Below are 25,797 nucleotides of genomic sequence, written 5' to 3' on the forward strand. Positions count from 1 at the left end.
CGCGTGTCGCCACTGTCAGTAATTGCAGACCCAAGCGCCACCACATGGCAGGTCTAGAGAGACGTACTAGCACTCGTCCCCAGTTGTACGACAACTTTGCTAGCGACTACACTGACGAAGCCTTTCTCTCATTTGCCGAGAGACAGTTAGAATAGCCTTCAGCTAAGTCCATGGCTACGACCTAGCAAGGTGCCATTAACCATATCTGAGAGTCTCACTTGTATCATCAAGAACGCTGTATACAAATGATGGAGTAAAGTTAAGTATTTCAGCAGTTACGTGCTTTTCTTTATAGCATTCATAACGTATCCTGTTTCAGACCTCACGCAAGCCGGCGTGAGTTAACGCGTGCATTTCGGCTACTTCCGAGTGGCGTGGCTGTCTTGCAACGCCACAACATTTACTATAGAAGGGAGGTTTAGGTGGATGTAGGTTGCAGCAGTTATGCAGAGCTGAAGAGCCTTGCACAGGGTAGAGTAGCATCGAGAGAAGAATTTTAAATTCTATTTGCAACTGGTTGGCTGGAAATCTGTGACATTGTAATTAATTACAGTTTCTGATCACAGCCATGTTCAAAACATTATTGAGAAATACATCAAACCAGCTTTCAGGTGGAAGACCACAACAATATTGAAATAATACTCACATTGTATATTCACCATATGGTTATATTTCAAATGGCTGGCTCATACTCTGAGGAGACTACAACAAATAGGTTTATACTGCTCTGTAATACTGTTGGGGATCTGTTGGTCCTCACACTGAAAAAACACACATTGATCCTAACTTTGTATTCAATTTCTCAGGCATATCAGCAATCCTACCTGATATTATTTATTCATGTAGATAAGTTTTGAAATTGTGCATTAGTTCAAGGAGTGGAGTTCTAGTAAGTCATTTTTAAATAGGGCTTCTATTTTCTGTTTTTAAAAGAAGTCTACGGCTGAGCCATTTACAATTCTTTCAAAAACTAAGCACATACAACTCATAACATTACTACAGTCTCTTTAAAAAAAAAAAAAAGTTACACAAAACGAAGTTTGTTTTTCAAAATAAATTTTCTGTGTGCCATAAAAAACAAAAATCTCATCTCATTTTCATAAAAGTTTCACTTCTGCCACATGGCAATTTACTACTAAACAAGAAACATTTTTCACAATTTTTAAGTGCAAGGTGGCTGACAAATATCACAAAGTCTCACTGTAATTCCTACGAAAATCTTAAAAAGAACTTTTGTCATCACAACTTTCAAACGCAGACGCACTCTTACTAGTGAAGTAGGAAGATACCTTCCACTGTGAGCTTTGAGTGACACATGCTGCCAGATTCTATGAAGTTCAATTACCAGGTAATAGGTAATAACCAAAGTTTAAACCTCACACATCTCCTATAGCAAATATATTGAACACATCACCTGAGGCATTTGCCACACTAGCGATATGGACTCTGCCTCTCTACACACACAACAATTTTCTGCTGGTGGGTCTCAGGTCCCAACATATGTCAGCCAGTTCTTTCAAAATTGGTTACAGCTGACCGTTTGATTATAAAAAAAAAATTGTAAGTTTTACATAATTATTCACAATATGTACTGAACTCTACTATTTACATACCAAAATTGGGTTCAACTCATATACTCTCCATGGACGCATAGTTTTGTCAGCAGAAAAATTATTCACAGTCTTTTTCTTTTACATCATTAATAAAATTAATGAATTAACTATCTGCATAGATGAATTAGAGTCTTCAAACCCAGCTGACATAATCTGCCTCTCCGAACATCATGTGACCACTGGTATAGAACTTTTAAGTGTTACAGGGTTTAGGTTAGCATTTCACTTTTGTAGATCAGAAATGGAGAAAGGAGGAGTTGCCACATTCATCAGGAACTGTCATAAATTTAAGAACATAGACATTCATAAATTTTGCCTAGAACAGCATATGGAAGCATGTGCAACAGAATTAGATTTTCACAAAAAATCTTTCATAATATTAAGTGTATATCGAGCACCTGCAGGTAACTTTAATCTGTTTGTAAACCACCTTGAAGCTGTACTGGCCCATTTAACAACCATAAACAAAGAAATAGTGGTTGCTGGTGATTTCAATGTAGATTTCCTTAAAGACTCTCCCAATAAGAACTTATTTGAGTTAGTAACACTATCATTCAACTTAATTCCCACAGTAAAGTTCCCCACTAGGATAGCCACTTGCTCACAAACAGCCATTGATAATATCTTTATAGAAAAGTCAAATGAACAAAATTATATTACAAAACCAATAGTCAATGGCCTCTCAGACCATGACATGCAGTTCCTTCTGTTAAATGTTAACACTGAACAGGATATAAAATCTGTTAAATCTGAGCTCAAGAGGGTAATCAGTAAGCCAAAAATTGATTATTTTAGGACACTCCTCAGAGACATTCACTGGACTGATGTTTACAGTGCTCATGGCATGAATGAAAAATATAACATTTTTGCTAATAAAGTGCTTACCTTATTCGAACACTGCTTTCCCCCAAAACTTACCAAGGTTAGAGCAAAGTCTACAAAGAAGCCATGGATTACTCGAGGAATAGTGGTATCTTGTAAAACCAAAAGAAAACTGTATCTGTCAATCCGAAACATTTCCAATGTTGACGCTATAGCACATTATAAGAAATACTGCAAAATATTAAAGACTGTAATACGGATGTCAAAGCAAATATATTACAAGGAAAAGATAGTCATATCAGATAACAAAATAAAGACAATATGGGATATAGTGAAGGAGGAGACCGGTAGAACCAGACATGAAGAGGAACAAATAGCATTAAGAGTAAATGATGCATTGGTGACAGATGTGTATAGTGTTGCAGAACTTTTTAACAAACATTTTATAACTGTTACTGAAAAGATGGGGTTGTCAGGTTCGGTAGATGCTGCTATGGATTACCTTAGAACAGACATTTCAAGTAACTTCCATAATATGAATTTGACCCTCACTACCCCAACAGAAATAATGTCCATCATAAAATCTTTAAAATCAAAAACATCTAGTGGGTATGATGAAATATCAACAAAGTTAATTAAAGAATGTGATTCTGAGCTAAGTAACATATTAAGCTATCTGTGTAACCAGTCGTTTATCAGTGGAATATTTCCTGAATGGCTGAAATATGCTGAAGTTAAGCCACTGTTTAAGAAGGGAGATAAAGAAATAGCATCAAATTTCCGTCCAATTTCACTGTTGCCAGCATTCTCAAAAATTTTCGAAAAAGTAATGTACAGTCGTCTTTATAACCATCTTATCTCAAATAACATACTGTCAAAGTCACAGTTTGGATTTCTAAAAAGTTCTGATATTGAGAAGGCTATCTACACTTACAGTGAAAATGTACCTAATTCATTAGACAAAAAATTGCAGGCAACTGGTATATTTTGTGATCTGTCAAAGGCATTTGACTGTGTAAATCACAATATCCTTTTAAGTAAACTAGAATATTATAGTGTAACAGGAAATGCTACAAAATGGTTCAAATCTTATATCTCTGGCAGGAAACAAAGGGTGTTATTAGGAAAGAGACATGTATCAAGCTATCAGGCATCATCCAACTGGGAACTAATTACATGTGGGGTCCCACAAGGTTCCATTTTGGGGCCCTTACTTTTTCTTGTGTATATCAATGACCTTTCATCAGTAACATTACCAGATGCCAAGTTTGTTTTGTTTGCTGATGATACAAACATTGCAATAAATAGCAAATCAAGTGTAGTCTTAGAAAGATCAGCCAATAAAATATTTGTGGACATTAATCACTGGTTCCTAGCCAATTCTTTGTCACTAAACTTTGAAAAAACACACTACATGCAGTTCAGAACTTGTAAGGGGTGTCCCAAGAGTATATGTCTAACATACGATGACAAGAAGATAGAAGAAGTGGACGGTGTTAAATTCTTGTGATTACAGCTTGATAATAAATTCAACTGGGAGGAGCACACCACAGAACTGCTGAAGCGTCTTAACAAATCTCTGTTTGCAATGCGAATTTTGTCAGACATAGGGGATATAAAAATGAAAAAGCTGGCATACTATGCTTACTTTCATTCCATAATGTCATATGGGATTATTTTTTGGGGTAATTCATCAAGCCAAGCTAAAGTTTTCCGGGCACAAAAACGTGCAGTAAGAATTATATGTGGTGTGAACTCAAGAACATCCTGCAGAAGCCTGTTTAGGGAACTAGGGATACTAACTACAGCTTCCCAATATATTTATTCCTTAATGAAATTTGTCATTAAAAATATATCACTTTTTCAAACCAACAGCTCAATTCATGGAATCAATACTAGAAATAAGAATAATCTTCACAAGGATTTAAAGTCACTTAGTCTTGTACAAAAAGGTGTGCATTATTCAGGAACACACATTTTCAATAACTTGCCAGCAGCCATAAAAAGCTTAACAACCAATGAAATTCAGTTTAAGAGAAGCCTAAAGGATTTATTGGTGGCCAACTCTTTCTACTCCATTGATGAATTTCTTAGTAAAACCAACTGATTTGTAGATAAGTACAACATAACTTCTGCACAATTTCAGTGCAGTAATGTGTTCACTGAAAATTTGTGTGTGTGTGTGTGTGTGTGTGTGTGTGTGTGCGTGTGCTTGTGCTTGTGTGTGTGTAAGTGTGTAAGTATAATCTAACTTCTGCACCATTTCAGTGCAGTAATGTGTTCATTGTAAATAAGTATTACAGTAGTTGTATTACATGTTTCTTACCTTATAAATAAATAAAAAACTTTTTTATTTTAAATTCAGTGCAATAGTATTTGTAAAATGACTCTTAGTGTTCATTAAAAAATGACGATCATTCCACTTGGGACCTGTGGAATGGTACATTAGCTTATTTGTTTTAGTTGTAAATATTTGTCATGTATTGTTTTTCTGACATGTTCCACATCCTGGAGGACCTCCTCACTACGGATCAATTGGAATGAAAGTAAATCTAATCTAATCTAATCTAAAACCTTTTAGTTACTTATAACATGAAGGAATCAGAAATAGTATTTGTAACAAACTTTCTTAAATATTTGTCATTACTGTAGGAGAAAATGATGTATGAAGCTGTTTGGGATGAGGTCAGATCATTATATTCAACTAAGATAACATTCCAATAGAAAAGTCAATTATGAGATGATTTAAGTCTCATTTCTGGCAAAATACCTTCACAAAATGATATTATCAATAGATCTATAGACTAACAACTCTTTACTAATATTCTGAATACAAGAACTGTGAAATTAAGGGCAACCAATATGATTTTTGGGTGTTTCAAAAGTGAAGGGTATGTTAAAGCAGAGATTGTATCTTTATGCAGTGACAGCAGCAAAACAACAGTCAAGTACTGTTTACAAACTTTCATATAAATATCTTACTAACCTTCCAAAATTGACTTTAAAGCTTCATCTGTAAGACTACAAAGCTCTTCATAGCAGATTATCTTCAATTCATCAAGTGTAGCATCCTGAAGAGAAGAAGATATAAAAAACTATTTCAATAGTGAATTTAAGAGATGACACAAATAAAAAGATATTACAATAGCATCCAAGGGAAATGTGATAATTGTTGGTTAACAAGAGAATGACTTAGTCGTAGCCATTACTCCTACACAAATATCAAGAAATACTTAAGGAAAAAATTTAAAAATGTCACTTGCAAAGGTGCACCAGATTTTCCAGCTATCACATATGAATAATTACTGTAGATACATCATAACACAAAGAAATTATTCACAGCTACAGAAATCTTTTCTAAAGCTATGGAAATTCACTGATTCACACTTATCAAAAAGCAAATATGAATTAATACAATATGCTGGATTGACTATGTATGTATGAAGCAAACGCTGGAATTCCAATCCGTGCTGTGGCATATGGCCCCTTATCCCTTCACCACCACCAAAATACTAACCGCAAAATGTTGTTGTTGTTATGGTCTTCAATCCTGAGACTGGTTTGATGCAGCTCTCCATGCTACTCTATCCTGTGCAAGCTTCTTCATCTCCCAGTACCTACTGCAACCTACATCCTTCTGAATCTGCTTAGTGTATTCAACTCTTGGTCTCCCCCTACGATTTTTACCCTCCACGCTGCCCTCCAAGAGTAAATTGGTGATCCCTTGATGCCTCAGAACATGTCCTACCAACCGATCCCTTCTTCTGGTCAAGTTGTGCCACAAACTTCTCTTCTCCCTAATCCTATTCAATACTTCCTCATTAGTTATGTGATCTACCCATCTAATCTTCAGCATTCTTCTGTAGCACCACATTTCGAAAGCTTCTATTCTCTTCTTGTCCAAACTATTTACCGTCCATGTTTCACTTCCATACATGGCTACACTCCATACAAATACTTTCAGAAATGACTTCCTGACACTTAAATCTATACTCGATGTTAACAAATTTCTCTTCTTCAGAAATGCTATCCTTGCCATTGCCAGTCTACATTTTATATCCTCTCTACTTCGACCATAATCAGTTATTTTGCTCCCCAAATAGCAAAACTCCTTTACTACTTTAAGTGTCTCATTTCCTAATCTAATACCCTCAACATCACCCGACTTAATTCGACTACATTCCATTATCCTCGTTTTGCTTTTGTTGACGTTCATCTTATATCCTCCCTTCAAGACACCATCCATTCCATTCAACTGCTCTTTCAAGTCCTTTGCTGTCTCTGACAGAATTACAATGTCATCGGCGAACCTCAACGTTTTTATTTCTTCTCCATGAATTTTAATACCTACTCCGAATTTTTCTTTTGTTTCCTTTACTGCTTGCTCAATATACAGATTGAATAACATCGGGGAGAGGCTACAACCCTGTCTTACTCCCTTCCCAACCACTGCTTCCCTTTCATGTCCCTCGACTCTTATAACTGCCATCTGCTTTCTGTACAAATTGTAAATAGCCTTTCGCTCCCTGTATTTTACCCCTGCCACTTTAGAATTTGAAATAGAGTATTCCAGTCAACATTGTCAAAAGCTTTCGCTAAGTCTACAAATGCTAGAAACGTAGGTTTGCCTTTCCTTAATCTTTCTTCTAAGATAAGTCGTAAGGTCAGTATTGCCTCACGTGTTCCAACATTTCTACGGAATCCAAACTGATCTTCCCCGAGGTCGGCTTCTACCAGTTTTTCCATTCGTCTGTAAAGAATTCGTGTTAGTATTTTGCAGCTGTGGCTTATTAAACTGATTGTTCGGTAATTTTCACATCTGTCAACACCTGCTTTCTTTGGGATTGGAATTATTATATTCTTCTTGAAGTCTGAGGGTATTTCGCCTGTTTCATACATCTTGCTCACCAGATGGTAGTTTTTTGTCAGGACTGGCTCTCCCAAGGCTGTCAGTAGTTCCAATGGAATGTTGTCTACTCCGGGGGCCTTGTTTCGACTCAGGTCTTTCAGTGCTCTGTCAAACTCTTCACGCAGTATCGTATCTCCCATTTCATCTTCATCTACATCCTCTTCCATTTCCATAATATTGTCCTGAAGTTCATCGCCCTTGTATAGACCCTCTATATACTCCTTCCACCTCTCTGCTTTCCCTTCTTTGCTTAGAACTGGGTTTCCATCTGAGCTCTTGATGTTCATACAAGTGGTTCTCTTATCTCCAAAGGTCTCTTTAATTTTCCTGTAGGCAGTATCTATCTTACCCCTAGTGAGATAAGCCTCTCCATCCTTACATTTGTCCTCTAGCCATCCCTGCTTAGCCATTTTGCACTTCCTGTCGATCTCATTTTTGAGACGTTTGTATTCCTTTTTGCCTGCTTCACTTACTGCATTTTTATATTTTCTCCTTTCATCAATTAAATTCAATATTTCTTCTGTTACCCAAGGATTTCTACTAGCCCTCGTCTTTTTACCTACTTGATCCTCTGCTGCCTTCACTACTACATCCCTCAAAGCTACCCATTCTTCTTCTACTGTATTTCTTTCCCCCATTCCTGTCAATTGTTCCCTTATGCTCTCCCCGAAACTCTGTACAACCTCTGGTTCTTTCAGTTTATCCAGGTCCCATCTCCTTAAATTCCCACCTTTTTGCAGTTTCTTCAGTTTTAATCTACAGGTCATAACTAATAGATTGTGGTCAGAATCCACATCTGCCCCTGGAAATGTCTTACAATTTAAAACCTGGTTCCTAAATCTCTGTCTTACCATTATATAATCTATCTGATACCTTTTAGTATCTCCAGGGTTCTTCCATGTATACAACCGCAAAATAAACTCATGAAAAAACTAGCTTATTGAAGGTAACAATAACTTGGAACACCTGCTGCTGGAATGGAATTTAGTGGATTGGATTGGAGAGGAGTGACAAGTAAGAACATCTTCATAAGTTTAAATTAGTGTGCAGTGTGTCAACAAAATAGCATAGCTAAGTGTCTACCTTCTTTGCCATGTTTAACACTGGGCACAAGGCAGATGTAGTAGTAGTAGTAGTAGTAGTAGTAGTACACATACATTTACAGATTTCTAGTACGAGATAATCATTAGATTTACTCCTGGTATACAATACTTTCTTTACAAATAACTTATTCAATAATTTAATGCCACACTGTTCACTTATATTTCACTATCAGTCACGGCACACACTATACACACACATTGTTTCATAACACTTCACTCACTACACACACACACACACACACACACACACACACAGGTGATCTCTGGGCCATTTTCTGAACCACAACTTCCCATTTGCTATCCTGAAAAACTGAGTCAGCATCCCTCTATAATGTGTGAAGTGTTGAGCTCAAAAAGAGGAAGAGGTGTTAGTATTGTACAGTGCATAGCTTGGGGGTAAGTTTTTCTAGAAAAGGAAAAAAGAACGAAAAAACAGTGTGAAGTTGTTATGTGGAATGTTGGATATTTTATACTCATTATTATTACACTACTGGCCATTAAAATTGCTACACCACAAAGATGACATGCTACAGACCCGAAATTTAACCGACAGGAAGAAGATGCTGTGATATGCAAATCATTAGCTTTTCAGAGCATTCACATGAGGAAAGTTTCCAACCAATTTCTCATACACAAACAGCAGTTGACCGGCGTTGCCTGGTCAAACGTTGTTGTGATGCCTCGTGTAAGGAGGAGAAATGCGTACTATCACGTTTCCGACTTTGATAAAGGGGGATTGTAGCCTATCGCGATTGCGGTTTATCGTATCGCGACACCGCTGCTCATGTTGGTCGAGATCCAATGACTGTTAGCAGAATCTGGAATCGGTGGGTTCAGGAGGGTATCACGGAATGCCATACTGGATCCAATGGCCTCGTATCACTAGCAGTCAAGATGACAGACATCTTATCCGCATGGCTGTAACGGAATTGTGCAGCCACGTCTTGATCCCTGAGTCAACAGATGGGGACGTTTGCAAGACAACAACCATCTGCACGAACAGTTCAACAACGTTTGCAGCAGCATGGACTATCAGCTTTGAGACCATGGCTGCGGTTACCCTTGACGCTGCATCACAGACAGGAGCGCCTGCGATCGTGTACTCAATGACAAACCTGGGTGCACGAATGGCAAAACGTCATTTTTTCGGATAAATCCAGGTTCTGTTGACAGCATCATGATGGTCACATCCATGTTTGGCGACATTGTGATGAATGCACATTGGAAGTGTGTATTCGTCATCGCCATACTGGCGTATCACCCGGCGTGATGGTATGGGGTGCCACTGACTACACGTCTCTGTCACCTCTTGTTCGCATTGACGGCACTTCGAACAGTGAATGTTACATTTCAGGTTTGTTATGACCCGTGGCTCTACCCTTCATTCGATCCCTGTGAAACCCTACATTTCAGCAGGATAATGCACGACCGCATGTTGCAGGTCCTGTACGGGCTTTTCTGGATACAGAAAATGTTCGACTGCTGCCCTGGCCAGCGCATTCTCCAGATATCTCACCAACTGAAAACGTCTGGTCAATGGTGGCCGCGCAACCGGCTCATCACAATACGTCAGTCACTACTCTTGATGAACTGTGGGATCGTGTTGAAGCTGCATGGGCAGCTGTACCTGTACACGCCGGCCAAGCTCTGTTTGACTCAATGCCCAGGCGTATCAAAGCCGTTATTAAGGCCAGAGGTGGTTGTTCTGAGTACTGATTTCTCAGGATCTCTGCACCCAAATCACGTGAAAATGTAATCACATGTCAGTTCTAGTATAATATATTTGTCCAATGAATACCCGTTTATCATCTGCATTTCTTCTTGGTGTAGCAATTTTAATGGCCAGTAGTGTATTTTTTTGTATAACTTTTTTTTTTACCGAACCCCAACTCTGTTTTATCTAAGTAATCCTTCAATGTATAAAATGTATCGCATAACAGGTACTTTTCAGCTGTCTTTTTAAATAAGTGCATTTTTTCAATTTCTTTTCTCTCTTTTGGTAATTTATTGTACAGTTTTATTCCTTGGTAAAAAACGCTGTTTTGAGTTTTAGATTTATTTTTTCTTAGCAAATGTAAGTTGAGTCTAGCTCTTGTTCCATGATCATGGACAGAACTGTTTGTGCAGTAATTATCAATGTTATTTTTGATGTGTACAACTGACTGGTAAATGTATTCACACGGAGCAGTTGAAATCCCCAGTGTTTTGACCACATCTTTACAATGAGCTCGACTACCATTTTTGGTTATGATTCTTATGGCTCTTTTCTGTAGTTTGAAAATTGTGTTCATATTTCGTGCATGTGTTCTGCAAAAGAGAATGCCATAGCTAAGAACTGAGTGTACATATGAATAGTACGTAACTAAAAGACACTGCATGTTACACACTGATGATAGGATTCTAAGGGCATAACATGTTGATGACATTCTGTTTGCAAGTTCCTTTGTGTGTTCACACCACTTCAACTGAGAATCAATATTCATTCCTAGAAATTTTGCATGTCTTACACAGTCAACAGAGGTGCCATCTACATTCAATTTAACATTGTCATTTTCCCTCTTCAAACTGAAATTCGTGCCATTAGTTTTCTTTATATTCAATTTCACTTAATTGCTTATTGACCAGTCATAAACTACCTGCATAGCTTCATTTGCTTTCTCTGCAATGAGGTCTCTTATTTTCTCAGTGACCATAATACTGCTGTCATCAGTGAAGAGAATTTTTTCACCATGAGTAACACTAGTGGAAAGTCATTGGTGTGTATCAGGAACACTATTGGTCCTAATATGCTACCTTGCAGAACTCCTATAGTAATGTATTTTGGTTCTGATAAGTGTTTTACTAAATGTTAGATCTATTTGGAGTACCTATGTGTTCTCTCTACTCTTTGTACCCTATCTGCTAGGTATAACCGAAACCAGTCATTAGCTAGCCCTCTTATTCCCAATGCTTCTAATTTATTTAATCGAATCTTGTGGTCAACTGTATCAAAGGCCTTATAAAGATCCAAAAATATGCCTGTGACACACTCATCTTTGTCAAGAGCATCAAGTACAACCTTTGTGAACTCTACTATGGCTGACTCCGTATTTTTGCCACTTCGGAAACCAAATTGTGATTCATTTAAAAGGTTGTACTTATTCAAGTAATTCATTAATCTGCCTTTCATAATTGCTTCTATTATTTCTGAGAATGGTGACAGCATGGTAATGGGCCAGTAATTTTCTACATCTTCTGCATTATCTTTCTTAAGCAAAGGTACAACTCTTGCCTGTTTTAACTGCTCTGGAAAGTTCCTTGATGCAAAGGATTCATTTATTACATTTGTTACATTTGTTAAGGGGCCTTGTATTATCTCTACGCATTGTTTCAGTACACACATTGGTACTTCATCTAAGCCTACTGACTTTATATTTTAGTTTTTGAACAGTTTGCTTCATTCTCTGTGGTTGGAAGTAACATCACTTTATTTAGCGCAACATTATTTACAGGTGTTAAATTTGTTTGGGAGAATTTTTGTTGTAACTTCTCTGCAATACTTGAAAAATATTCATTTACATAGTTTGCTAAGTGTTGTGGATCATTTATTACCCTAGCCCCCTCCCTTAGCAGTATGTTATTCTGCGTTCCTTTGCCTCTCCCCATTTCCTTTTTTATAACATCCCAGACTGCTTTGCTTTTATTCTCTTCATTATACATTATTTTGTAATTAAATGACACTTTTGCAGCAATCAGCACCTTCCTATAGATCTTTTTGTATCCATAATAGAAATTTAAGAATTCTGGATTATTGCAGCTTTTTCATGGAACTGAGGTGTAAGAGTGTGGGAGGACTTCTTAATACCTGCGGTTATTGATCTGTTTTTGTGAGATGTTGATGTAGACATGCCTACTTTTGGAAATGCCTTTCCAAAGTTCAATTTAAATAATGTGGAGAATTTAGAGAATTTCATATTCACATTGGTTTCCCTATACACTTCATCATAGCTTTGTTTTGCAAGTTCCTTTGAAAAATCTTTTATATTGATTTCTGATAGATGTCGTTTCTAGGCTTGTAGTTTAGGGAATGATCCAATGCCTGATTTTACTGTTGTTATTTGACAGGGATGGTATGATAGTCTGAGATCTTTTACAGCTACATCGCATTTTTTCCATCTATATTTGTGGTCACAGGGTCAATTACTGATGCAGTCATTGTTGTAACCCTTGTTGCACTATTGACCAATAGGGACATAGCAAACCTTTGAAGGATATTTAAGAGGGTGCTGCTGGATTCATTTATGATATTAGTGTTGATGTTAATGTCCCCATACAGAATTATGTTTACCTTTGTACTTGAGACTTTATCTAGAACTTCTGTTAATTTATTGAAAAAAGTGCCCACACGACCACTGGGAGAGCTATACACACACATAAAATGATTAATTTCTTGGTGGTATCAAAGCCCTGTTATTTCAATAGCTGATATTTCAAAGTGTCACTTGCTGTACTGAGGTCATGTCTTGATTTGAACTGTGTTCCTTTTCGGATATAAATGCATGATCCTCCACCCATTGAAGCAGTTCTGCAGCATGTTTGTCCTTTCATACGATGATAACACTACATGTTGGATTTCTGTCTCTACGCAAGTGCTTTAGTAACACAAACTACTGTGCAGTTCAAAGACTGGAGCTCAGCTTCGAATAGTTGTATTTTATTTTTTTATTGATTGCATGTTTTGATGGAGGATTGTTAAGTCTGTGAAATGCCCCATGTTACTCTTTCCAACTGTTTGTTTTTCTTTGTGACATCTGGTATGTGTGATATTTAGAGTGTTGAAATCTGTCTTGTGAGTGAGTGTTTCAGTATGTTTTAAAGTGCTGGAGATATCCTTTAGGCAGGGGAACCTGTTGTCTGGATTTATCCTAAAAAAGACTTACTTTTCTTACCCATAACAACAGGTATTTGACCATGCGTGGCCTGAGATCCACTTTCATGAATCAGTTGTACCGATCTTCCCTTCCCAGTCCTGTTTATATGTAGGCCATGCCCACTGAAACCCCATCTCTTGATAGTCCCGACGGGCACCAGAGAAACATGAGCAAAGTTTGCTGCCCTCAGAGCCATCCCTAACCCCACATTGATTAGCCTCATAGCTCCATCAAGGCGTGGCGGATCATGACACCGGAACAGATGAACAAAGTGTATGTTGAAGCCAAGAGTAAGGGAAGCTATCTTGTCCAAGTCACCACCTATGTCATATGCCCCACCCACGGTCACTGCAGGGTCCTCTTTTGTAAAGTCCTTTTATAAAGACCCTAAGTCCTCTATCACATAACTTAGTCCTGCACATAGTGTGGCGAAAAGGGTGATCTGCCTTTGAGCATGATCATGAGCAAAATCCTAAGCATGATATTGAGAAACAGTACGAAAATTCTTTAGGTGCATTGCTTTGTACTATCCTACAGGTTGCCTGGGCAGTGACAGAAACCTTGATCTGAAAAAACAGTCTTGTCAGAATTACAGCAAAATTATGATCACAATAGAATGCAGCAGTAAGTGCGTGTTTCAAATTGTCATTAATCACTTCCCTAAAACATAGAAAATGCTGCAGTGCATCAATGCCAGTTCTTTCCAAAGTATTTATAAACAAAGCCTGTATAGCACTGAATTTCACAGACATATGGAGAGTTGCATGCAAGGTACATTTCCTCGTTTCTGTCCAGAAAGTTGACAAATTACATTGGGTGAAGAAAGATAAAAAGGGGGGCCACAGAGGTCTGGAAATGTGTTCTCTGATCAGATAAATCACATTCATGCTTGTATAATTCACGCATAGCATCACACTTACTGTAAACATCAGGAAGCCTTACGACGATCTGACAACAAGGAAAGGAGGGTCTGCGATGTTCTGGAGACATAAGTCTTCCCTCAAAAATTAACTTATTTGGCCAGCTTCCCCCGGTCGAAACAGTGAAATGTATGCTCCCATTTTGTTCCAGGTATGCTTCTTTCTCTCGTCATTTATCAGTCTTTCATGCCACAGTCTTTTCCCCAATCTTCATTACTTGTGTTTTATCACATTCCTCATCCTCCTCCTCCTCCCTCCACCCCCCCCCCCAACTCTCTCTCTCTCTCTCTCTCTCTCTCTCTCTCTCTCTCTCTCTCTCTCTCTCTCTCTCCCATTCTTCCACCTCTTCTCTTAGCTTGTGCTCACCTGGCTGTAATTTACCTTTATTGTTGGACCTGTGATGTATAAATATAAACTTTGTGTTATTTTTATTCCTACCCCCCCCCCCCCCCCCAACCCACCCCATGTTATTTATGTCCCAATAATTTCTAAGTTTTGGGGTCTATATTACATTTAATTTTATATTGTGCTTGTTGTAATGAATGTAGTGTAAAATATGCAAATGCCTGGTTAGACATAAGAGAAGAACTATTGGCCATAATCTAATCAGGTTAAAAAATTTCTATTAGATATAAAAATAAATTTTATTTATCTAAAAATGGGTCTTTCAGTCATGGTGACAATGATCTCAAACTGTTGGCCTACGAGATTTCTCCCATTTCAATGTGGACATTGACATTGTATCTCTTTCTTCCAAAATGACAGTTGCCATATTCAAATGTTAAACTGCGATAACTCAGCACAAGTAGCATTTGCCAGCAATCACACATCAGAAATTATTCGTCTAATTCCCAAATAGCAATCCCACTAAAAATTCATGTACTGCCTAGAATCAGATTGCTGTACATTTCACAAGCGAGCTATAAATTCTCTTGTTGGCTAAATGTTTAGTTTCAGCCCAGCATGGTCGAAAGGTATGTGGAATGTCTGGTTTCGAAAGTGTTTTGAGTGTCTTTATGATATCTTACACAGGTTTTATTTGATGGTCTATAAGGGTAATTATGAGTACCTTGTCACAAGCAGAGGAAGAGGGCTGACTTACTCAAATAATCGCAAAATAAAGGGCTCCAAAATATTGGGGATGCAGAGAGAATGTTGGCCACACTTTTGTTATTGGTGGTTTCCACCATTCCAAAACAAGCATACATGCACCTCACTGGGATGTTCAGTTCCAAATCAATAGCTGTTGAAAATGGAACTCCAACCTGAGCATTCCACTTTAAACATAAGACCAAATGACAATCAGTGGTAGTGTTGTTCTTACAAAATTCAATCAAACACGGTCTGCCAGTAAAGTCTTTTGAGATCAAAAGGGGATACCATCAGTAGACTGTGCCTAGTGGTACCACAAAAAATGCAGTCTGGTACTGTAAACCATCAAAAAAAACACGAGACAAGCAATCCAGAAATGGAGAAGAAAATTTTGAGCAGTGCTCATCCACACATTACCTGACAAACTGTCACTCTCTTGCTAAAGTTTGAATGGAAAATCGACACCCACCCACCCTGTAATCTGGATGTGGCACACAGTGACTACCACCTGAAGGGCAATTCACCTCCAATGATGAAAGACAAGGCTTCATGCCTTCTCGATGACACGGTGGTGAGCTCGTATGAGGAGGGTATGCAAAAACTGTTACAGCATCTACAACACTGCATCAGCCAAAACGAAAATTATGTAGAAAAATAGATAAAGGGACAATTTTTCAAACAGGGGTGTCCAAAATATGGCCTGCGGACTGCATGAGGCCCAAAGCAGGTATTAAAAGTGGCCAAAGAAGTGAGCATCCATCACACAAAAATTCTGTATATGTAAAGTTATGATAAATTAAATATTTTTGATATGACCCTCCTGCCACATGATGCTATTCTCTTTCTCTCTAGTCTATTTTTTCTAGTGTTGTGTCTATTTTTTCTGGTGTTATGTATATTATGTGCAACCCAAGAATACTCCTCTTATTACAATGTGGCCCAGGTAAGATAAAGGGTTAGACACATCTGCTTAAAAAATGATTTAAATATTATATAAAATAAAAGTATTTTTGTATGTTTAAGAAAATAGGAAACCTTACTTTTTAGATTATCCCCATTTGCGTTGCTTAGCCACCATGGGGACATTAATTAGACCAATTGCCTTTTTGCTATATATTGTAATCTGCTTCCTCTCCTCAAGATCTGTTCAAAAATGTATCACAGTGTACCATACACAAAAACATGCCACTGTTAAAAATGTTAACCCAAAACTGAATTTGTTTCTCATGTCCTAGTACACAGTACGCTTAATCTGAATCAATGTAACTCTTCCAACTACTGCAGTAATCAGTAAACCAATGGAAAAACAGGGAGAATGCAAAGTGTTTATTCAGTCAATGGCCTTCAAGTTATAGGTTTTAGCATGTATAGTGCACACCAATGCAGAGAAGGTAGAATTGCTACTCATCTATGGAGAATGAAAGTTAGCAAAACAATAATTGCAATAGTGTTTTCTGATTTACGATACAGGTACATGTAGTGAAGTACTGTAGCACTTTTAAACAATATTTTGTACAGTAAAGGCAGCCCACAAATAAAAAATGCATCCTCATTACTTTTCTTTTATTGTAGTTGAAGGTACGTGTAATGCCACTCAGCTAGAGGAATTCTAGAGACACCTATATTCTGACAAGAATCAACTGTCTCAGTGGAAGATGTTTTTTCTTCTTCTGATGTTTCAGGAAATGGAAAGCCTCAACCTAAGGCATCACAATCACTGTAGAACTTGCACAGATGAAACTGCTGAAGTTACTGTTCTTGTTCCTGTTGCAATGAATCCACATGTGAACACGCGACAGCTTCAACAGAAGATTAGCATTCCTAACACCATTGTACATCACATTATCAGTTGCGTCGCTATCATGAACACTTATACCACAAATTGGAGATGCATGAAAGATCTTGTCCATAGCGATATTCCAACCATTCCACAGAACCTGCAGGAATGTATCATGCTTGCTTGTAATTCAGTTCAGCAGGCAACACTAGAAGTAGTGGTGAATTCTTCCATCCAATGCCTGGACCAGTGTATCACTATCTGTGGTCACCACTTAGAGCACCTTTGAATATTCCACCTCTTTTAATGCCTATAATGGACTGCAATACTACAAAAGGGTAACACAGACCACACTTTCTGTTTCTCATTAAACTGGAGGTTATGTTTACATGAATACATGATACAATTTTGAACTGGTCTTGAGGACAGGAAGTGGACTAGCAAATAAAAATATAAGATGCTATTTAATTAAGATATACTGCTATTCATATCTACATTGTGGCCAAAATTACATGAAAGCCAATCACACTGATTAATGACCCATGACAGTTAACATCATTTACTTCTAATTTTGCTTCTGGTCAAAAAAGTAATTTTAGGTGTTCAAAATAAAGGGAGACCCTCTATGTATTTAAGAAAATTCTCATTTATTGTTCTGTCTCAGTTGTACATTTTTAACCCGTTTACATGTTTCAATCATTCTAGATCTAAAACAAAGTAAAACTAAACATTTACCTATTTTACAATAATAGAAAAGACACAAATTGTACACAAACACAGAATTTACCTAAGTAGTTGTGTCAGCAGCCTGTCTTGGCTACTCAGAATTACGTATCAGAGTACAGTGTTTTGCAACTTTGGTCAGCCTATATCCCCCCCCCTCCATTGTTTTCTATGCCTGCTCACAGTTACCCTTTCTTCTATTTATAATTTTGCTATTATATGCTGTTCACATTTTACACACTCATTGTTCTACATTATTAGTGTTTCAATGAGAATTTTTAAATAATTATACTTCTATAATTTTAGCACTACCTCTCTTTTTAAACTCATGACATCCTCACCAACCCCCTCCCTGCTTCCTTTCCCCTCTACCTATCAGTCTCACCATATTCCTCCCCCCCCCCTCCCCCCCCCCCACCCCACATTCAACATATACATATTTAAAACACTGACCACAGTTGCAAAAAACAGTACTCTGATATGTAGTTCTGAGCAGGCAAGATGGACTGCTGACACAACTACTTGGATAAATTCTACATTTATGTACAGTTCTTGTCTTTTCTACTTAATATAAAATATTAGGTGGTACATATTTAGTTTCAACTTGTTTTAGATCTGAAGATGATCCAGAGAGATTGAAACATGTAATCTGATTAAACATGCAAATGAGATGGAGCAATAAATGTAATTATCTTAATTGTCTCAACAGTTGCTGTTGCTCTCAAGACAATTACGTTGACTAGAGAGGCCCTTCATATATTGTCCTAAACTTTTAGCACTTTGAGATAAATGGTCAGATATGAATATTTAGTTTTTTATTGATCTTAGACCACTTGCACTTTATAGCAACCAGCCCACAGCAGTTGTTCAAAATAGTGGCACTCAGTCTCAATATATCTATTGATAGATCTGAAATAGGGGAAAAATGCTTATGGTGTTCAACCAGTACTCTCTGTATGTTATTCTGCATAATGTGCTTTTCATATAGGAAAGATGCCAAATGTTTATCGATAAATCTTCTCCTACACAATCCAACACCATCTTCCTACATTCTAATATGTAAGCAATTCTTTGCTGAGAACCTCACAAAGCTTTTTATTGCTAAAACTACAATTTACCACAAACTTCTATCCGTGGTGATAAAATTTCTTCCAATGCCTACAGCAAAACATTTTGGTTCAGCTTTCTGAGCAAAACATCATGTTGCATCATCAATTACAGGTATGTGAGAACTTTTAACATTGCAGTGCATCAGCAATCATGAATAATTTAATGATTATAAAGAAGCTGCCTCAACTGCAAATAGAAACTGGATTTGACCTAGGTTTTGGCGCGGATAACCACCCTTCTTCAGAACACACTAAAACTACAAACTGCCGAAAGAGACATGGTCCAACATTAATACAGAATGCCCAAAAGTGCAAAAGACTTCCATAAAATGTGAAATAAATGGTACGTGTGTACCATGGTGTTTGAGCTAAGTACAGCTATTGACATGGTACACATGTCCCGTTTATTTCTCATTTTATGCGAGTCTTTTGCACTTTTGGGCATTCTGTATTAATGTTGGACCATGCCTCTTTAGGCAGTTTGTAGTTTAAGTGTGTTCCAAAGAAGGCATCGTTATCCGTGCCGAAACCTAGATCAACATCCAGTTTCTATTTGTAATCAAAGCGGATCAGGTATGATAGCAAGTTCTTGTAATAACTCATCTCCCATCTTCAATAAACACTTATGAATTATAAACAGTACTAAACTCCACTGTGAACACATCAGAGATGAATGTTCATTGCTTTTAAAGGTTGCATCACCAACCTCAATGCAGCAGACAATTGTTTGCCAATGTAAGCAGTTTACAAACACGTGACTTCCACACATCACTTATTCATGATTGCATGAACATTTATTTCTTAACTCTGATTCCGGATCTCAACTACTCAGTTTGGTCTCTCTCTCTCTGCGTGAGTGCATGTGCGTCTTACAATAAGTGCAATTATCACTAAAGACATGACTAACTGTAATTATTATGCTACAATTCTAGTACTTCATTAAGTTATCATCATCAAAACCAGCAACAACAACAGCAGTATTATAGCTAGTAGCAGCACCAGCAGCAGTAGTAGCTGCTGCAGTATCAGCATTTCTGTAATGCAATATAGTGTCATAAGATAATTTCTATTCAATATGTTTTGTACGTTTTAACTGTTGAGACAATAAACATACAGCTTGATTTAATTCAGCATTCAAAGCCCAAATCTTGCCAAGAATAAATATATATAAAATATAGTCTCCATAGATATCTAAAAATAATAATGTTGGTCTGTTTGAAATTTCTCCCAGACTTGAATCTCCAGCAAGAAGAGAATGCAAACACTCATCCCTCAGTTCACCAGTGTGCCATACCTTTATACATTGACTCTACTATCTACATTTGAACTTCACATCATCATTAACATAGAACCCACAATCACAGCCATTTTTTAGACACCATTCCACACCAAAGTCTAAATGCTTAAATTTTGTTTGTTTATTAAGTATTTCACTTTTTGCATTCATTTATTACTGTCAAGTATTACAACATTTTACATATTGTGACACTTTAGTCTTTCCCAGTGCATCTGTTGAATATACAGTTCTCAGGTCTGACGTCATATCACATAGTGTAACTCCCACAATATTACCTTGAGGCAACTGCTTGCCATCTTCAGGTGGTTGCTGCTGGCAAATAGCAACTGCAGGAGTTCACTCTGCAGTGCTAGCCAACGCTGTCTCTAATCACAAAAATTCATTTCTGTGAACTCCTTGAAACTCACTGTCAGCAAGTTTGAGGATGATATTATGGCCAAGTGCTTACTTCAACATACCCCTTATTCCTTTTTGGAAAATTGTTCCAGGAAAAACAGCAATCTCTACAATATTATAACTTATTTCAATACATACAGTCATTATCACTTTTAAGGTATACAAACTGATTGAGCAATTCATACTGTGAAATAGTGTTAGAGGTGTTAAAACTATTAAAATATAAAACTGAATGTAAAGTCAAATGGTCTGCTGTAGCTGTATTTATTTAAGTTGATTACAGACACACACAACTTTTAAGATGCATCTTCTGGTGTATATCCGTGCAGAAAATTTTATGGATTAATATTTTGATAATGGAGAAATGAAGTTATCTGAAATCTCAAAGTACTGAGTGAACAAACTTAAGCAGGGACGAAAATATTATGCATCTAGTTAAGAAATTAGGCATGGATCACATATGCCCCACAAAGATTGAGCCAATATGTATTTAATAAATAAAATTTGTAATTTCATACCAAAAGAAGATTGGTTACAAATCCTGTGTCATTTGGTATAGAGAGTTGTTAGAGAATGTCACAGAGTAACAGTTGCAGTGGCTAGGCAGAGTTCTCAGCCTACTTCGATTGACAAAAACCATCATCAATGATGAATGTCCACTCTGAAAAGCCAAGGAATAGAATTAGGAATTAAAAACTGGTACTTGATTAAAAAAACAGTGAAGCAGTAACTAAAATAAAAAAGAGATGGAGACAGTCCCCATGTAACATGGAACAACAACTGGATAACATTTATGAAAGGCATTGCCTGTTGCTTTATGAAGGCCCACAGGAACATATTTTAATGGGTAAAGTGATGACACTTCATGATTTTAACACAGGTCACTTCCATTTCTGACAGCTGTTCCATGTTACATGTGGACTGTCCCAATCTCTTTTTTATTTTAGTTACTACTTCACTGTTTTTAATCAAGTATCATTTTTTATTCCTAATTGTATTTCTTAGCTTTTAGCTTTTCAGGCAGGACATTCATCACTGATGGTGGTTTTTATCAATTGAGGAAGACTGAGAACTCTGCCTAGCCACAGCAACTGTTACTCTGTGACATTCTGTAACAACTCCCTATACCAAATGACATAGCATTTGTAAGTAACCTTCTTTTGGAATGAAATTACAAATTTTATTTATTAAATACATGCAGGCCCATTCTTTGTGGGGCCTATGTGATCTACATCAAGTTTTCTAACTAAATGTATAATATTTTCTTCAATGTTTAAGTCTTTTCACTCGGTACTTTACGATATCTGAAGTAAATTCATTTCCCCATTATCAAAATATTAATTTTGTGTAAAGATATACACCAGAAGAGGCAACTTTAATGTTGCAAAACCAGTTGTGTGAATCTCTAATTGACTTAAATAAATACAGCTACAGCAGACCATAGGACTTTTCATTCAGTTTTATACCTTAAAAGTTTTAACATCTGTAAATAGGCATCTGTTGCACTGTATGAATTTGTCAATCAATTACGTACAACTACTTTAGCTCTTCCTGCCCCAGTTTCAAAGTTATCTGTAACACATTTCAATTGATTATTTTTATTTTTAGATAACTGTTTTCAATCTACTAAGAGATCATCTGCAGATTTTAGTTTCTGTGAAGAGAAATAAAACATAATGCTTCAGTAACATTCAAATCGGACACTAAAATAAAATAGTGTAGTAAAAAAGTGCTGCTTATATACCATCGATGACCATAGGATCCGCTTGTGTGGAGCAGGTCCACCTGCACCACTGCTAAATACAGTTTGGCTGTTGGTAGTTAAATAGCAGAAGCCCCACCCATTGTCTCTGTCATAACATCAATGGCTGTGAGACTTGATTACATTATGCGAAGAACGTGTATTAGGTGTATAATTATGAGTAGTTCACTCCTTTAGAAAACAACATGGAATATTTTGATTTTATAAAGAACAACATACATTTTAAAAAGTGATAAAATAGAAAAGAAACAGTCACTACCCAATGACAGGGCTCATTTAAACGAGGGCTGCCCTCTGCAGGGCCTCCTGGTAAACATAACCATAGCAGAGACAGTCAGTTGGATGCCACCAGCTTTGTAACCAAGGAGACAATTCCACCATTAGTCAAACATGTCATGAAATCACACTGGAAATAAGGACCCCAGCTAATAACCATGGAAACAATGTGGGATCAGTAAGTACAGTCATCTGCCAACATCTGCAGCTTGTGTAATATACTGATGTAATGCATATTTTCCATCAATTAGCTGCTGGATATGTCATTACGTTCACCCAGATATAATTGTTTCTTGTTTAAATGGACGAGTCACAGCTTACAATGAAAATGCAGACCTAAATCATGGATTTCAACACACATCCATTTTGTACCAGTGGAAGATACTTGTATATATCAAGCCTGCACTAGTTTCAAGGTTGAAATAAGTTTTAGTTGCAAAGAGCAATAAAATTAATGACAGTGAAGGGGTGGTACAGTAAGAGCTATCCTGTATGACCACTTGGTAAATATTTATATATGTACATATAATTTGCAGTCTGTTATAGTGTTTTGTTTGCATGGAGATAACATTTGTCATTTAAACGGCCACATTGCTGTTTACAAATATAATAACAGAGTCTTACATAATGGATAATGAAATGTACGTAACTTTTATGAAAACACAAAATACACTAATACATCAAGAATCCAAAGGATTTTAGAACATAGTTAAGTCTTAGGCACAAAGAATGATTAATAACAGTGATGAAGTGGTATAGTGAAAGCGGTTCTGCAGAACTGTTAGATATCTATTTCGGTTATTACTTGTAATATGAAAGATTGAACCTGCAAGCAAGCAAGCAAGCAAACAAACCAACAAGAAAACACCGTCCAAACAGGCTTTCAAGGCCCAACAGTACCACCCAGCTGCCGTGTCATCCTTAGCTCTTGGGCATCACCAGATGCATGTGGTCAGCTCACCGCTCTCCTGGTCGTCATCAGTCACAGGCTTTCAAGTTAAAACGAAATGGTGGCCCTCAACTACGTACCCTCCGACTCAGAGTTGAAATATTGAAATTCTGGCTGGTTTCATTGTCTAGGGGCTGGGCTATGTAGTTGCCGCATTACAAGCCAAATACTGCTGAGTCTACAGTACGCAATATGAATATACACAAGAATCAAATGGTCGAAGGTTCTTATCACTCAGCAATTGCGAATTTTGAACGTAACATAAACATTTATACATGAAAGATTGCAATTAAATAAATTCTGCAGGTACTATTTCAACAACTTTAAATGATGAGTACAATAGCAGAAGTATCTTTAAGAATGCCCTTTATTACTATAAAACACTTATTGGTGTCGATGGTCCAGCAATTAAATAAAATATAAGTTGAATAACAGGGAAACAATAGATTCCTATTTCACATAATTAGTTATGAACAACAACATAGCCCGCATGATATTCACTCTAAACGCATACTACAACTTCACTGCAGAAGCCACGGAAATCTCACAAGTGCACAAGTCGGCACTACGAAAAATTTCTATCTCCCGTGACCATGTGCAAACTGCTCCACTCTTCAAGTCTTTCCCGCAACCGTGCGTCCGTCACGCTGTACTGTCCAGAACTCTCCTGTGTCCTCTTCCGTACTGAGCAGAACTCCTCTGTCCTCTCTCAAAATAATGTTCCTCCCCCATCTCCATACAGTCTCTCCACGTATCCTTTTTGGAACGATCACTGTGATCGGCTAGAGGGCTCCCGCCCTGACTCCAAGCCAATGCACACTCACAAACATAATGAAACTCATTCAAAATACTGGATTTACATTTAAATAACTTGAAACTAAATAAATATTCCTATAGCTGGACCATAAACACGCTCTAACACACATTATTAAATACATAAACAAATTAAATAAACATATATCAAAGGAATAGAACAGATGCAAGATAGTAGCTTAATGTCTCTGTGCTTTCTTTGACCTCCAATAACTCATGTACTATTCAAGTTACATGCCTGTAATTTATACCAATTTAGGTTTACACTAACAGTTTTCTAAAGACACATCAATCAACAAAATCGGATGAACTGTTTAGATTTTGAAAATTCATTGCTGGGTGTTACTTGTATCATTTATCGTCAGATACTAAACTTTACACTAATAAAGATATTGAAAATCTGATTACACCATCAGAATCATCATGCAAATAATGGTAATGTACATGTTTCTTTTTGAGGTATCATCATTCATTGGCTACTATTAATTTCTATATGAACTGTGAAATGTCTGCCATGATGGTTTCACAAAGTCCACCATCTTTGGCACTCTCGGCATACAAGTCACTTTCACTGGCACAGCATCACCAAGGAATTCCCAGCCACGTGGTCAGCCTGGACCCCGGCTAACATTTGGCACGATGTGGACACCAACGAGCCACGGCCTGCCGAGAGAACCCAGCGCCGCCACGTTAACTTCGAACATAGAATATTTTGAGGGAGCCACAACTCACCCGTTACCTCACACAGTTTTCGTGACCAGTACAGTACTATACTTACACTATATAAAATGTATGGCAACTACATGTGTCTTACACTGGTGCAAAGTGGCTATATATCTTTTAATCCATGCTTTAGGTGTCAGTTTTCCTTGTAAGCAGTGACTAGGCCATCCAAACAAAGAACAATCATATTTTGGCAAACATAATAGCATAGCAAGAAGCTAATTTATGTAAAATATGCATTACATAAATGTATTACACTAGCTGCAGATGGTTACATACATCTGTTGGCACATGACGGTACTTATTGATCCCACGTTGTTTCCATGGTTCTAGCTGGCATTCTTCTTGCCAGTGGGAAATCATAACCTGTTTTACTAATGGTGGAACATATATCGTCTCCTTGGTTACCAAGTTGGCATCCTACCGACTGTTTTTGCTACATTTACTTTACCAGAAGGCCCTGCTCATTTAAATGAGCCCTGTTCACTGGGTAGTGACTGTTTTTCTATTTTGTTGCTTTTAATAATGTGTATTATTCTTTACAACTTGAAAATATCTGCTGCTGTTTTCTTAAGGACTGAACTACTTGTAACTATACCCCTA

The 25,797-nt window shown here is 37.3% G+C and overlaps 1 protein-coding gene across 1 annotated transcript in view; it reads right to left on the reverse strand.

Moving 5' to 3' along the window:
- The window catches only part of LOC126184988 (uncharacterized), a 253,943-nt gene that overhangs the window by 122,661 nt on the left and 105,485 nt on the right, over positions 1 to 25,797 (reverse strand). Inside the window, exon 4 of the mRNA XM_049927697.1 lies at positions 5,422 to 5,506. Coding sequence (XP_049783654.1) covers positions 5,422 to 5,506 — 85 coding nt within the window. The remainder of the gene's footprint in view (positions 1 to 5,421; positions 5,507 to 25,797) is intronic.

The sequence above is a fragment of the Schistocerca cancellata genome, chromosome 4 (genome assembly GCF_023864275.1).
Source record: "Schistocerca cancellata isolate TAMUIC-IGC-003103 chromosome 4, iqSchCanc2.1, whole genome shotgun sequence".
In the NCBI taxonomy this organism is placed as follows: domain Eukaryota; kingdom Metazoa; phylum Arthropoda; class Insecta; order Orthoptera; family Acrididae; genus Schistocerca; species Schistocerca cancellata.